General features: G+C 41.0%; 1 protein-coding gene across 3 annotated transcripts in view; it reads right to left on the bottom strand.

The window, feature by feature from the left end:
* Window positions 1-13,538: 13,538 nt before the first annotated feature.
* The window catches only part of RESF1 (retroelement silencing factor 1), a 31,707-nt gene continuing 29,484 nt past the window's right edge, over window positions 13,539-15,761 (bottom strand). For all 3 annotated transcript variants that reach the window (XM_015866194.2, XM_015866209.2, XM_032445524.1), the window contains exons 3-4: window positions 15,120-15,194; window positions 13,539-14,769 (exon numbers count right to left, since the gene is read on the bottom strand). In XM_015866194.2, the coding sequence (XP_015721680.2) occupies window positions 14,624-14,769; window positions 15,120-15,194 (221 nt within the window). In that variant the 3' untranslated portion in view covers window positions 13,539-14,623. The remainder of the gene's footprint in view (window positions 14,770-15,119; window positions 15,195-15,761) is intronic.

Here is a 15,761-nt window from a genome sequence, read left to right as displayed (position 1 = left end):
AGCAACATTTCTCCAGACAATTTATTTTTATATCTGCACCACACCAAGTAAAAGACAAGAAGTTTGTCTCCTGCAAACCTGCTAATAAAGTCACATTTTGCAGCATTTTTATATATAAATCTAATATAAACAATGCTGTCATCACATTACTATGTGTTCAGCTGCTATGTGCTGGCAGGACACTGATAAATACACATGATATATTCACATCATTAAAAAAAACACCTATAAGAGAATCATATACCAATGAGACCAACTGTTTTTCATTCAGTAAAATGAAAAGCACCAAAATCAGCAAGGAGTCATTGTGAACGTATTGATCCTAAGCCTAAGGCTATTCTATAGTCATAGCACTAAAGGAGGTCTCAGGCAGACACCTCCTCCCCAAGACAGGAGTTGTTCTGCCATTCCTTACAGCTGTCCTGCACTTGAAGATTTAGGAAACTGACTGAGAGATTTGTTTTCCATTGTGATGAGGAATGGTAATTACCAGGACCATCCTGACAAATAGATACTGTAAGAAATTAGTATTACTAGAAGATAAATCTATTTCCTTAGCAAAAATAATACACTGTCGTACTTCAGTGCCTCCACAGCAGATTTAGAGAAAGTGTATTTCAAATAATGGATGCCTTGGAAATACTTTAATATTTGTCTGACTTCACGAGACACCTAGGATTTATTATTTTAATCTAAAAATAATTTTTAATTACGTGGGTATATACTTGAGGTTATTTATAACCCCACTGAGCCTTGCAATTGCTGACAGTTGTTCTTTAAAGACAGCCATTGTTTATCACTTTTGTTTTTCCATGTATTACTGAAACTTAAATCAAATTACTATGTGTGAAGGTCTATTAACCCAGTTACAGAGGAAAGATTGGCTTCCATTCAGTGTCTGCGTTTCGTTAAATTCTTTCAGTCTTAAACCTAGAAGTAGGTGGTAGATATTTCATTTGAGTCTGTCTCAGTGTATTTCCATGGGATTAGGCCTATTTATAATCTTCTAGAGAGAATCCCAATAGCTTCCAGTAGCCTCTTTCCAAAGGATTCTCCTGTCCTCATAGACCAACAGCCTCACTGCCTATATAGAACGCTGCCTGGATAGAACAGATGTTGTCATCTTTGAAAGACAGGCTGGGAAAGGGGGAAGTTCTCCTCAAAGAGATTTGGCTGTGTTTGTTTTTTTTTCCAACTCTTATTTCTCTATGCTACCATGATTGGATTATTATTAAACCTTACTGGCATCAGAAAAGCAGCACGATCACGTCTCATTTTCCAACAGAAACTTCCATATAGGTCAGCCTTTTTGATCTTACAATATTTTGCAGCAGTGGAGAATAAACTCAGTCAAATGATCATCAAGATGAGGAACCTAGAGCTAGATTACTGGGAGATTTTGTCCCCATTTTTTCAGCCCAAACTACTTTATTTTTAGATTACATCACTTTGCTCCCCTTCCATAAATACTCTCATCTTCTCACTTTGATGGCAAGACCATAATTAATTTACAGTAACATATTTAAACTCAGATCAGGCACACAGAGCATGATTTGCAGATTTTAATAGTTCTCTGCCATCTGCAGTCTCCTCTTCCATCTATCACCTACTGTCATATTTTCATACCAAAATGAATGAACTTTAATTTGACCGGTAAAGCCCCAGGTGATCTGCAGTAGCTACGTGCTGAGCCCAAATTTTGAGTTTCTCATATCGTGTACAAATGGTACTGACTGTTCTTTGGCCCTGAGTCTTTCACATCCAAGGTGATGTCCAATGCAGGTCAGCTGTTCAACCTAGAAAACAAGTACTGGGTAATCCTTCTGCACAGCTGGAGAAGACCCCAGGCTACATCTGGTTCATCTGTTCATCAGTAGATGACAAGGCAAGCTATTCATTGGGTCTTCAGAGGAATCTCTAAACACGAGCTTGACTCTTGAAGTCAGATTGATCGATAAAATTAAGAAAAAAACATCAAGTCCTGCATCGAGACCTCTCTTCAGCTTTTTTCAATGTCCTACTCAGACTGTTCTCACCTTTCTAGGTAGCCTTCTTCAGCTCTACTCTACCTGATCCTAGGTTCTGACTTCTTGCTCTCTCATCAAAGGTACTCCCTTTAAAAAAAAAACAACTTTATCTTCTTTTACCAGATGACTTTCCTTACAAACTTTTGTACCCTACCAGATCATGCAATTCTTGTTGCAATCTTAGATAATTTAATGGGTTCTACAAATAGAAGACAAAACTATTCTGAGTAGTTGAAGCAATTCTTTTTCATTTACTCTTCAGGAAGTCTTAAAACAACAAAAAACTCTAACATTCTATGCTATAACTTTATAACACAGACTTGATTACTCCCCACACCATTACAAACTGGGAACAATGGCTTACCTCATAGAGTCATACTTTGGGCCTATCATATCCCTGAACAATCCATTGACAGAATAAATGTACATTGTTGGTTTTTACAGACAATTCACTGGGAAAACAAGAGGAGGGAGCTTGCAAGATGATGAATCTCTCAAGAAGGCTGTGGCAATCCCAGGCTGCTCATAGATGAGCCCCTTCACTCATTTCCCTGTCCGGGAAGAGCCAGTGTCAGCCCAGGGCATTGCTTGCTTTCGGCTGACCTATTTTGGGAAGAGGTTTACTTCAGTAAACACAACTGAGCACGGTATAGATATACTCCTGGTAGCACACGTAGACAACTGTTGGTAGCCAAAGAAGATGGGCCTCCAGAGTCCTGGCTTGTTTCTCCACACAGCTCTGCAGTGTATTGTTTCTATATGTATGCCCAAACCACCAGTCTTCCAGGTGTCTCTGCACCAAGCACTGCTGTGCCTAGCAGATAAGGATGGGTCATTCCCCAAGTCACACCACTGATCTTCATCAAAAGTGCAAAGCACTCAGCTCCTGCCTTTGAAAATCTTCCCCCCTAGTACTCATTCCCAACATAGTGTTCCTCCCTTCCATTCCCCTTAACAACCATCAAACTGAAGCCCAGGTGTATAATTCACAGTTGACATTTTCATGCCTGCAATTGGCCTCTGATCCTGAGACCACTGACAGCTCACTGAGGTCCAGCCTTTGTAGCTCTCCCATCCCAGGGACTTCAAGATAATTTACTTTAGTCAGATCACTTCCCATTCTGGCCACAACTGGGTGAAGCAATCACTTAGCAAGGTGATCATCAGTTGAGCTAAACATGGAGCACTCCCAGTTGTGCAGTTCCAGTGCTCCCAGGTTGTACAGTTTGGTACCTCTCAGATCAGGCCACAGTTGAAGGAGAAGGAATTCCACTCCCAGACAGGGCACGGCTGCCCCAGCTCACTGCCCTCTCTGCAAAGATCAAAGCACAAATAGCGGCTTATCTTGAGACTGCAAAGTGGCCCAGGGGCTGCACCACCACACCCCGTCAGTTTAAATGCTTCAAAAGCAAATCCTAAATATCTGTGAGTCTAAAGAATTACAAGGTTACTTTCTTTTCAATCCTAATTTTTCATAGGTCAGGCTTCTCTGCTGGCAGGCAATTTCATGAAGATACGGTCCGATAAACCGACTTCAAACAGCAAATCGATTGCATGATTTAAAGTAAGAGCCCGAACTCCACGGGCAAGTCATAAAGCAAAAATTTCATTAGAAAGAGAGCTGCAGTGAGCTGATCTAATAAGGGACATCCTAATAGTTTTGCATTCAAAACAGCCTCTCATGATAAATAAAAGACTGAAATAATTGCTCATGAAGTTGCTCTATATGGTTAACTTAGAAGAGAAAGAAGCTCCACCTTGATCCTGCATACAGCTGCCTGATCCAAAGACAAAGTAAGACCCGTGGATCGGCAGCTGTTAAGCAAGATCTCTCATGGTATTTCTTTTCCTCTTTCTTATCACAGAAAGAATAGTAAAGAAAATTGGACTGACAAATCTTCCCTTAAACTGAAAGAAAAAGTAGAGTGAAAGAAAATCTGTTCATTTTTACCTGTGGAATTTCACATTATCCTATATAAGGTCAAGTTTCTCTAGCAAACAAGTGAAAAATCCTAAAACTCGGTGTGTTATAAGACAACTGCCAAGTGCGGGTTCAAAGCACATATATCAAGCTAAGACAGAATTAAGGGATTTTGGCATTCCAGTGCATGGTAAACTGCATCACAAGGAATGACAAAACAGATCAATTTTTAATGTATCTGAAGCCAAGACATTTTCAGTGAGGAAGAGATGGAACAGTAAGGGGGTGACTATCTGAGCCCTACCCCAGGCACAAAATGGCACTCCCCAGCAGCTCTATTGCACCAGGGAGGCACAGGACACCACCATCATCTGCTGGAGAAAGAGACTGCAGCAGCATGACTAAGTGCCATTCATGTTACAAGAAAGGGATAGAGAGCCACCTGTGGGACTGGACAGCCTTGGAAGGGAGATGTATGGCATCCTGCAAAATGAAGGCTATTTAAGAGGGTGAAGCAATTAGGATCTGTTTTATCATCTTAAAACAAAATTAATCATTCTAATCAACAAATATCTTGCTTGAATACTGATGGCGGTGCAGGCTGTAAGAGTTCTTGGAGGAGCAGAGCTCACAGTGTGCAGGGAGCAGCACAGCTGTCTGCAAGGCTGAGAAGCGCAGCACAGTGGCTGCCCCTCCATCCTTTAGCTCACAATCATCATCAGCCCCCAGTTCAATCCTACCCACCAGATCCCTGTGCTTTGGGGAAAAAAAACACCACTGCTGGAAAACTGACAGTCACTTTTCTCATATCAACATTATGCTTATTGTTAACACCAACCAAGGCTTCCTTCCCTCCATGAACACACATGAACTCCCTAGGCACAAGCACAGTGCAAACATTTATTTTGTAGCAGAGCAGTGAGATAACACCAAATAGGGCTGTGATGAACAGAACGGATCTTTCAGTAACACTGAATGCAACCTCCACACTGTCATCTAGTGGACCTAATTGTGATATCCAGAGCTCAGTTTAATACTACACTGTAATTTGTGCAGCAGCAAAAACACTTCATTTTTTCCTCCTGTGTGGTTTCTGCTTTTTCCACCCAGTTCAATCCTTTCTGAATCACCTTTTTAAGATAATCTCATTCCCTTCATTTTAATGTACTGCTATCCATTTCTTCTTTGTCTTGCTGTAATTTCCAAACCCCACCACCAGCTATTGACTACAGAAATTCTTCTTTCTTCTCTTTTACTTCTTCACAGTAAGGTAGAAGTAACTTTCTTGTCCATGAAAGACAGAATAAATGCCCTTATGGGTTTTCTGTAAGTGATGCACACACTTGGTACCTCTCTTCTACCTCACATGACATCTCTGCATCTCCAGCAGTCTTGTGCTCTGATGAAATGCCCAATAAACTCAAGTGCTACACAGGTAAGAAATTTATGACATACAGTTATGCCAGTTATTTTTGCCTAAGACCCAATAAGTACGTAACTACAGTAAAGTTGGCAGAATACAAGTGAGATGAACACTGTCAAAGTGGTGTTTTTAGCATGTCAGGTCTTCCAGAATCCAAAATCCTCTCAGCTCAATAAGTCTTGGTCCTTAGGATCTGCTCCCATGATACCATAGCTCCAGACTTGTTCTCCATGTCAGGCTGACACAACGTGAGACACGTTTGCCTTTGTAGCTGCTGATTTCTAGACAGCAGGATCTTACAGTGCTAATCCTATTCTACCGAGCCTACCACTTGGTCTTTGATTCTACCTTTTATCCTCTCAGTTTCAGCGACCTGCAGCCCTCTGTATTTCCTAATCTATGCAGCCAGCTTGCTCACCATCCCTGGGGAGTCAGCTCTGAGTCCATCCTGCAGACAAACTGTTACTCCATCTGCATCCTGCAGCCACCTTCCTGCGGAGCCAGCTCCCCATGCTGACCCAGAGATATCCAGTCCCTTCACTCTTGCTCTGCAGCTGGTTTAAGCACAATGATTGTGCAACACCCACCCTATGGTCTGCTAGGTGTTAAATCAGCAATTAGCTAAATATATTAACGCCAGGCCAGCAAATCTGTTACAGACTTACAGCTACACAAAGTCAGTGATTTGACCAGTCTCTGTCTCATCAGAAGAAATGCTTAAATATGTTTATGCTGGTTCTGCAGTTTTGTTAGTGGCCCATTTTGTCTCAACACCTGATTTTGCTTACCAAGGGCCTGCCATCCTCCCTTGCTGGCATTTTTTTTCTTACCAAATATGAGAAAGAAGGAAAAATTACTTGTCAGACATTGTAAAGGAGGAATGCGAAGCCACTGACATACAAGAGAGAGAGACCTTAAATGTTGCACCCCATGGCATTGGGGTGGAACTAGATGATTAATAAGATCCCTTCCAATCCAAGCCATTCTGTGACTCCATGGAGGTTGAGCTAGCTGGGAAGAACAGCCCTGGACACATTGGCTCCCAGACAAATCCAGGCCAGTCTTTACAGCAAATGATTTTCAAGAATTCAGATTACCTTTTGTAAAGAAAGACATAACACACAAATAACATAAGGAACGCAGAAATCTACACTAGATAAGCATGCTCAATATGACTTCAGAGCTCCAAATGACAGCTGGAAATTGAGTCTGTTACTGACCTTGCTGGCAGGTGGCTGGTCTCCTGAAGACAATGGCTAACCAAGCCTACCACAGAGCTCTTAACAGAAACCCTTTCTTTTCTGGAGCTGAAAGTCCAAGGGATCCTTGACAGGGGCAGAACAAAGAAAGAAACCACTATGACAAAATGACCTTCTAGGAAAGCTGAAGGCATCAGCAACTATTCAAGGAAATGTTTTCCTACATCCACTTATGTATGGGCACCAAAGATATAAAAGCAACCTGCTATCTTCCCAAAGCAAGCTTCTCTGCACAAGATCTCCCAGTCAGACCAGATTCTTGCCATAGGCATCTGGCTGACTTCAGACTCTCCATGCAGACTTTCCTTTGCTGATAAACCTCAGTTCTGGAGCACTTTGCTGGGTGCTGAACCAATAATGCCTCAATATAATAATGTGTGCCTGTAGGAAATAATGACAAGTATATAGTGACTGGTAATAATTTGTAACAGCTTGGAATAAAGAAATTCAAGAAACAGAAATCTTTGTTGTGTTGTTGTGTGCTGCGTAATCCTACAAACCCGCTGTTGTGACCCTGTACATGCCTGTGGATAGAGTAACCCTTATAAACCCTGACACCAATTAAACAGGCAGATACTGCCAAATAGAAGCTGCCATCCCCTCTCACCGCTAGAGGGTTTCTCCTGAGCTACATAACACGGACCCCCAAGGGTGTGAAAACATCAGCTCAGGGTGTGAGAGCTACAGCTGTTGTTACTGGGGGCTTTATGAGCTCTGTGTGTGAAACAAGTTTCACAGCCTTGAACAGAAACAATCCCACGAGGATTTTTCTTTCAGTGCTTCTGCTATCTTTTCCCTTTGGGGAAAACAAACAGCCTCTTCGCTACAGCTGTAGATAAGCCCATGTTGATCACTGGTATCACAGCTTCTAGGCATCCTGGAAGCTACTGCATGTGAGGATCTGATCTCCCCGACACTGTTGTTCCACATTGTTCCACATAAAGTGGTTACCAACCTGTTGTTTTTGATGTACTGTACCATGAAACAGGAGGGCAATGTTTCTTAGAGCACGTAATCACATCATGTCCATGTACTTGGCTCTCCCTCCTCCCTGCACAGCCTGTCTTATCTTGTTCCTGCTACTCGATCCTACCCATGTCAAAACCACCCACTGGTGAAGAAAAAACGATCTACCCCTGTCAGTGCTCACTGAACTAGTGGAAGAGAAACGACTCACCTGACTGTTCACTGCTTCATAGAGAGTTCAGTAAAAGCCAACACTACGTACAGAAATATTGGACCCACAACAAAGGCCTACATCACATACCAGAGGTTACTTCACTGCAAAACCACAAGCTACTTCCCACACTTAGCAAACAAACTGTTAATCCAGCTACTTCAGTTATTAGTATAAAGTTGCCGTTCTAATTAATATCATAAGTTATCAAGTACCTGCAACAAACTAAATCAGAGCTCCACTCATCCTTCAGTTGGCCCTGGCACAACCAGTATCTTTCACCTAGTTTCCCTGGAAAGAGCTGTATGGCAGATGTCTCTTATCCAAGGAGATGGTCAGGAGCCAGGAGGATACTCTTCAATCAGAGCTTGATTTGCTGCTGTGCCTCAGGCATACTGATACCTCACTTGCTACATCCATTACAGCTTTAGCATCCATACATTGAGCCACTGTTGAACATAACATGCACATCTGGCCATTCATCTGTTCCAAACACACAGACCAAAGCAATAGGGGAGTCTGCTGTCAAAACATTACAGTTTCTTATTTCACTTGGAACAAAACATCCCAGAAGTGCAGAGAAACTTAAAGCCGCCCACACTCACCCAGTACAGACAGCAGTGGGACTTCTCATCTTACTGCTTTTCTCCCTGAGAGCCTTCCTTTACATTATGGGTAGAAACCTACCGCCTCAGTGCTAAATTAACACAAGCCAAAAGCACTGTGGACCTGGAGTTCACAAATGAATCTAGTGCAAGTCTCCTTGGGATACCATGATTATTAAATATCTCCTTCATCTTGCTCATTATGTCAGGGCGAAGCTTTCCCTATGTGTATCTACATAGAGACACTGGTGACTTACACAGAGTATCTATTGTTATGGCAGAACACAAAGATGTTTTTCAATGTTAATACCACAAAACCCCTTAAAATTAACCTTTATGTGTGTATATACAAATAGTTACCTGCAAACGTTAAAGCACAGCATTTATTCATGCTCTCTTTCCCATACTCTCTATACTGAGAATAACTGTTGTAACAGCATTTTAAAATGTAAGGTTTAAAGACTCATTCATGATTAAGTCCTGTTTATTGTTGTTGAAGGTCGTATCAAAGATGAAACTTGCCTTGAAGTACTGATGCCTATGAATAGTTTCAACCATAGACAACTCTGGGAGATGCAAGGCAGAAACGCAGAAGAGCAACATCAAGTTTTCCTATAGAAAGATTTTCTTAATGGCTCTTCTACCACGCTGCCCATGTTGTATGAGGGCTGCTCCAAAAGTAATGCCTCCTCTGTCATTATACTGATCCATGATGTCAGAAATGGATGTTGGTGGTGTAGCAGCAGCAGCAGCACCTTCCTAACAGTGTCCCATTAATGTTCATTGCCGTGTAACAGATGGCAGCAGAAGGGCAGCCTTGACAAAACAGTGTCTGACATAGAAGTACAGATGAATCAAAGCTGTGCCATTGAATTCCTCCACAAGGTGAAAATGGCACCCACCAATATTCACAGACACTTGATAAACATTTATGGAGACCAAACTGTTGATGTGAGCACAGCAAGGTAGTGAGCTTCAGCAATGGTGACAGCAACAGTGGGTCACCTCCTCTGGTACAGATATTTACAAGTGAAACACACAGGTTCTTTTTCCATTGCTGACAAAAAACACAGAACTAATGGTGACAACTGTGCTGAAAAGAACTATTTTGCGGTATAGTTGAGAATTTGCTCTATTATCTGTTGTAGTTCCAATAGAAATAAATAGGAGGCAGTACTTTCAGAGCAACATACATAGCTGCAGGTGATGCCCACAGGAAAAGGAGACAGGACCAGAGACAGTCATGATCAGTCCTCTGTTATACAGGTCTGTGGTCACGCTGGTGTGACCACAGTAAGAGATTTGATGTGGACACATGATATTTCCATGGGTTTCCAGACTGCTTATTTTAAGGAGCAGATGGTTTTCAGGCTTTTTGTGCAGCTCCCTGTAGATGCTCCTTGTAACCATAATGCTGCTCCTTGCAGGTATTTCATTCTGAGCAGCTGTCTGAATGGACAATGGCCAATTTAGCAGTCCTGGCCATTTATCAAAGAGATTCCAATACTGGCCAAAGTGCTATGAAGTTAATACACTGGGGACTGGAACTGATTAGAGCAGTGTAAAACAACAGTAATTGCACTGAATGCTGCATCATTGAGCCCAAACTGCAAATTACACTGATGGACATTTGCTTGTAGAGCTTTACAAATTAGAAATGCACAACAACCTCTGACATATCCTGAGGATAAGTGCCACTGAACTAATTATTCCATGCTGATAAGATCATACTATTTTCCCTTTGTCAGAATCCCTCACAGCAAGCTAGTTGTGATAATGAACAGTAAATAAACAAAGCATTTTTCCCCCCTAAAGATTAAACGGTTGTCTTGGTGTTGACTCTCTTCTTTATGTTTTTTATGTTTCTTTAAGCATCGATGATCAGAAAACAGAGGATAGTGCCTAGAGGATATGTCAGATCATGAGGTGATCAGTGGTTCACGCTTTGTTCTATAGCCCTACCTCTCTTTCAGAACATGGGTTTGTTTTCCATGCTCTTGAATTATTTACCTCACAGCAACCTAAGACTCAAACAGAAGCAGGAATCCACAAGGACCTCAATCATTTTAAGACAGATAATTTTACAAATACCTTAAGTCAGCACTGTCAGATCAAACAAACAATTCTCATCAGACAGCACTCCATGGAGTAAAGTGAGCTAATCAGTATTATCCATGTAGCCACAGAGAGCAACATTAAAGATAATGCACCTTCACAAAGTCTGCTGTTCACTGTACATCTTTCTCTTTACGCCACGACATATCCATAGACAAAGGCATCTCTCTCCTTACTGTTCATTAAATGAAAATATTGAGATGAATTTTACCTTTCACACCGAAGACAGAAGAAGGTCCACAGACACCGGTTTCCATCACCAAGAGCTTGATGATGAGACATCCTCCACACAGGGTCTCAGCACTGGAACTGATCCACTTGCAAAGTGCTGTGTTCATTCTCCCCACAATAGCTGGTATAACTTCAGATCTGAAAACTTAAAATCTTATTTTACTTCACTCTGTCTGGTTGGCAAGAAGATCATTTTCTTCATATGGCACAAGGTTATGGATTTGTAACTCAAACAGCTGTGACAACTCAAGTGTTAACAAAAAGCTGGCTGGAGATGCAGCCAGGACAGCTGGCCTAAAGTGACAAAAGGCATATTCCATGCCAGCTAAGATCACGCTCTGCAATAAAACTAGAGAATATTCTTTCTAAAGTAGTGGTTTCTTAGAGAGCAGCTCATCACTGGTCTGCTAGTGGGATGTGGCTCTTATGTCATCTCTTTTTTCCTGTTGTTTTTTGTTCTTTCCTTCACTTATTAAACTGTCTGTACCTTGACCCATGAGTTTCTTCCTTTCATTCCTGCCATTTCCTCCCCCATCCAACTAGGGAGCTGTATAGGTCCTGCCACAGGGGTATACGCATTCACCAATTTATTGCCATAATCTAGTGGCGTGCAACCTGGCTAATTGGGGAAAAACCTGATGATGTTAACTTATATCATTATATTGATGATCTCCTGTTGACATCTGACTCACTGGAGGCAGTGGGACAAGCAGCAGATTCATTAACTACCTATCTGCAGAAAAGAGGATGGGCTATAAATCCTCAGAAGGTGCAAGACCTCAGCCTGTCCATAAAAGTGATGGAGGTATTTTGGCCAGGAAAGACTGAAATACTACTCAGTGCTGTCACAGATAAGGTTAAAGCATTCCCAGACCCTACAACACCAAAGCAGGTGCAGGAGATTTCAGGTATATTGGAATATTGGCATCCCTTTATACCTCATTAAGCACAGCTGCTAAGGCCACTGTACTGACTCACAAAAAAGGGGCAGCTATGGGACTGGGGGAGAACAGAACAGAAAGGCTTTCCAACAAGCAAAACTGGCAGTTAAATAAGCCCAGGCATTGGGTATATTTGATCCTACCCTCCCAGCTGAATTGGATGTTCATGTTACTCAGGATGGTTTTGGCTGGGGCCTGTGGCAACATCAGAGTTCTATTCGGACCCACACTGGATTCTGGACAAAAGACAATGTGAGCAGCTGCTAAAGCATTGGGGCTGCCCATACAGCCACCTGACATTGCCCAGACATGCTGAGACTGATGCTTGCTCCAAGATGAGATGGAGATCATTACCTGAAATGACAGACCATCTTGCTAGAGGACCCAATCTTCTCCCTCCAGCATTGGCAGGTAGATTACATTGGGCCCCTCCCTCAGTCTGAGGGGGTGAGATATGCCCTGACCTGTGTCAATACTGCAAGTGGGCTACTGCAGGCCTATCCAGTACCAAAAGCAAACCAGGCATATACCACCAAGTTGATGGCTGCCTATGGGACACCTCAAGTCATCAAGAGCAACCAAGGGACTCATTTTACTGGTGCAATGATACAATGCTGGGCAGAAGAAAACAACATTGAATGGCAATGCCACCTGCCATATGATTATATGGTCAATGGGGGCCGGCCTCACTGAATACTATAATGACATTCTCAAGGCTGCCCTGAAGACAGACTCACTCCCTGCAGGGGTGGACAAAGAGACTCAATGAAACCCTGCACAATCTGAATCAAAGACTAGAGACAGCAGACCCAGTGCGCTGAAAATGCCACAAACATGAGCCTCTCCCCTTAGGATCCAAATTACAGGCACCGATAATCAGGCAAGAATCAAAAGAAAAAAACAACTGGATTAAATGCAAAAGTCAAAACATGAGGTAGGATCTGCATGGTTGAGCTGATAGCACTAGAGCCGGGAGTTCTGCTATAATAAAAATAGATTGGAAGCCCCAGAGGCAGAGGAAAATAAATTGCAGCCTAGGAAGATAAGAAGATAAAAAGATTTTAAGAAATAAGGTCACAGCAGCTGCTAAAAATTCAACAAGTCCAAGAAGGAAAAATAAAAAAGAAATGAAAAGTAAGCAGGAAGGCATGGTTTCTAGAAAGAAAAGCAAACGGGTAAGGAAATGTCATGGAAACACTTAGGCTTGAAACCTAAAACTCACAGTTAATTGGAAAGCAGAGCACTTAATCATTAGCTGAGGGCTAATGAGGTAACAGTGGGAAAAATGATTACTTATAACACCTGGGAAGGAAAGTACTGTCAAATCCAAGTTGTTCCAACTTCCTAAGTTTAGCTCATTGTCATGCATGTGTTTTCTTTCACATATTTTTTCAGAGACTAGCTCTATTCTAGGTTCAAAAGGTTCATGTAACTGTGTGACTGGGTATACAACAAGATAGCTGGTGTGATGTACAATATGTCCTGAAGTTGAATGGAAGTAAATGGCTACTACTGAAAGCATGGCTTCTGCATTTGTACCTGGTCAAAGGACGTAACAACTGTTGTGGTTAAGCAGGTCCCGTTTGCTACGTTGCTGTTTGCAATGCAATGCTGAAGAGATAAATATTCTTGTGTTTTCTGAAATCTAAGTGCATTCTGTTACTTTCATTCAAAAAGCTTGGACTCAAGTCCCACTGCTGCTCCTAACAATGACACCTTTCAAAGAAGGAAGATTTGAAACTCATTTTAAAGCTGTGTTTGATCTACAGGATTACCTACAACGTGAACTGAACTAAATGTAACAATTATAACTACATACTTCTTAAACTAAAAAAATACTAGGCAGAACCTTTGAAAGTTTATTTCAAGTATTAAAAAGTCATTCAGTAAAATATCTATAACTTCTTTACTTTCCGTATAAAGGCTTAAACAGATAAAAAGAATCAGAACAATTCTAAAAAGAAAAAAAAAAAAAAAAAAAAAGACAATTCAAAATTGTGAACAACACTGAAAAGGCACTTAAAAAAAGACATCCAACAACAAATATAACTCTTATGTCACAGTGAGTCCTTAGTCAAACATCAGCTAATACTTTATAAACAAAGAATTAATTACAGTCTGGTCAAAATGAGCATTATAGTCAGACAGAAATGAATTTAAACTCCGTGCACTTCAACCACTGTACTTTTTGTTCAGGTATAAAGAAAGCAGAAAGAGAGGAAGGGAAGCAGGGAAGGTTCTTCAGCGAGCTACCAGCTTGCAGCACTGTGTCCAGATGAAGAATTCAGAGTTAAATTTCTACAGTTTCTACAAAAATATATTTAAGAAAACCGAGTAGCAGCGTAAATACTTCACGGTACTCCCTTATCTTCATGCTTAAGGGTTTTATGTCTGTATTCCAAGTTTACAAAAACAATTTCTACAAATAACTGAAAGTCTTGCTAGATGAACAAAAATCAAACTAGCATAAATAGAAAATAAACACGTAATGCCTGAGAATCCTTGTAATCCCTTTCTAGTAGAAATATTTTTCCACTGCCAGCAATGGAAAGTACCAGGAGTTGAACTTTTCCCAAATCAGAAAAGAAAACAGATCATGAGTACTTAAATGACTCTGAAGGTCTTTTTGTAGCGTATCTTTTATTATTTATTTTTCAAGATTCAGCTATCTCCTGTACTTAAAAAAAAAAAAAACAAATATGCCAAGAAGATGTCAAACATCTGACAATGATGTTTTCAGCACCAAAGCCTACTTGTGCAATAAATACACACTAAGTAAATTCCCACTCATTCGCAAGTACTAGGTGATAGCTTGCTGAACAAATATGAACACTTATGCAAAAACATGAAGTAAACCAGAAAAAGAATTCTAGTGCCAGCATTTTTTTCCCCAGTGATATCGAGTATGACATGATATAGGAGTGCTATCCAGGCTTGTCCATCTTTTTTTCCAGGTACATTTTCCTGTAGGTTTGAAACATCTGCTTGGAGTCTTTGATCGGAATCTGAAGAGCCTTGTCATCTCCTTCCAGCATTTGTATGGCTGTATCAAGTGGAATACAATCCTCAGCTGAAAGACAGGAAGAGAAGCAGGTTAAAGCAAAAGTTGCCAACTTTTGGGTTTTGCCTACAATTTAAATCTCTGGATAAATCTCATCACCAACACTACCTATGATCTAAGTGCACACATGCATACTAGAAAATGCCACTGATTTCCAACAAGATATTCTCATGACAATAAAGATTTCCACAAGGCCTTGAAACTTAGATGTCTACTCAACAGCACCCATTTTGGCGGCAGAGTTACTAAAGAATCAATTGGAATAGTTCATTAAAAACTGCTATTGCAACAGAACACTTAAAACCAAGCAGAGGTTATTTAACTTTTATTTCAGAATCAACAGTCAAAAGCCAGTTCACCTGTAAAGATCTCCTTCAACTTCGTTTGCTTCACTGAATCGTACTTTAACCAGTCTTCTTTTTTACTCTTGACACCTATAAAGAAAATTAAGTGTTTTTTTTGTTGAATTTCCTTTATGACAAACATTGGTGTCTACTCAGTATTAGGCTATAATATATATACTACCTCATGCAAAAGGAAATTCTCTTTGGGCACAAAGATGACTGCAAGGGCTGCTAAGTACAAATTAAGATTTGTTTTTATTTGTTTATAATCAAATTCCATGCTAGGGACATAAATATGCCTCACAACACACTGTATAATAAGCGTAAAGACTGGGATAGGTAGTAGGAGGAAGACAACTTATAGCAAAGATGGCAGTGGTTACAAAGACTAAGGAAATGCTGCAGCAGTCAGAAAAAAAGAAAAAAAATCTGGCCCAAGCCTTCTCCTTCTTCAAGGCCTCAGAACATCCCTTCCTCCTCCTCCAGCTAAATTAACACACAACTGGGCTAACAACAGATACAAGTCAGATCGCCTTCGGTAACAACGCCAGCAGAATTTGCTGTCTACAAACAAGCCAAACTAGTTGCCATGAGTAGGACAGAAAGCCCTCTTGTATAGTTATTTGAAACTAACTTTATTCTGTGAAGTCTAAAGAA

Source organism: Coturnix japonica, chromosome 1, assembly GCF_001577835.2.
Source record: "Coturnix japonica isolate 7356 chromosome 1, Coturnix japonica 2.1, whole genome shotgun sequence".
Classification (NCBI taxonomy): Eukaryota; Metazoa; Chordata; class Aves; order Galliformes; family Phasianidae; genus Coturnix; species Coturnix japonica.
This window is presented reverse-complemented; position numbering and strand designations above follow the sequence as displayed.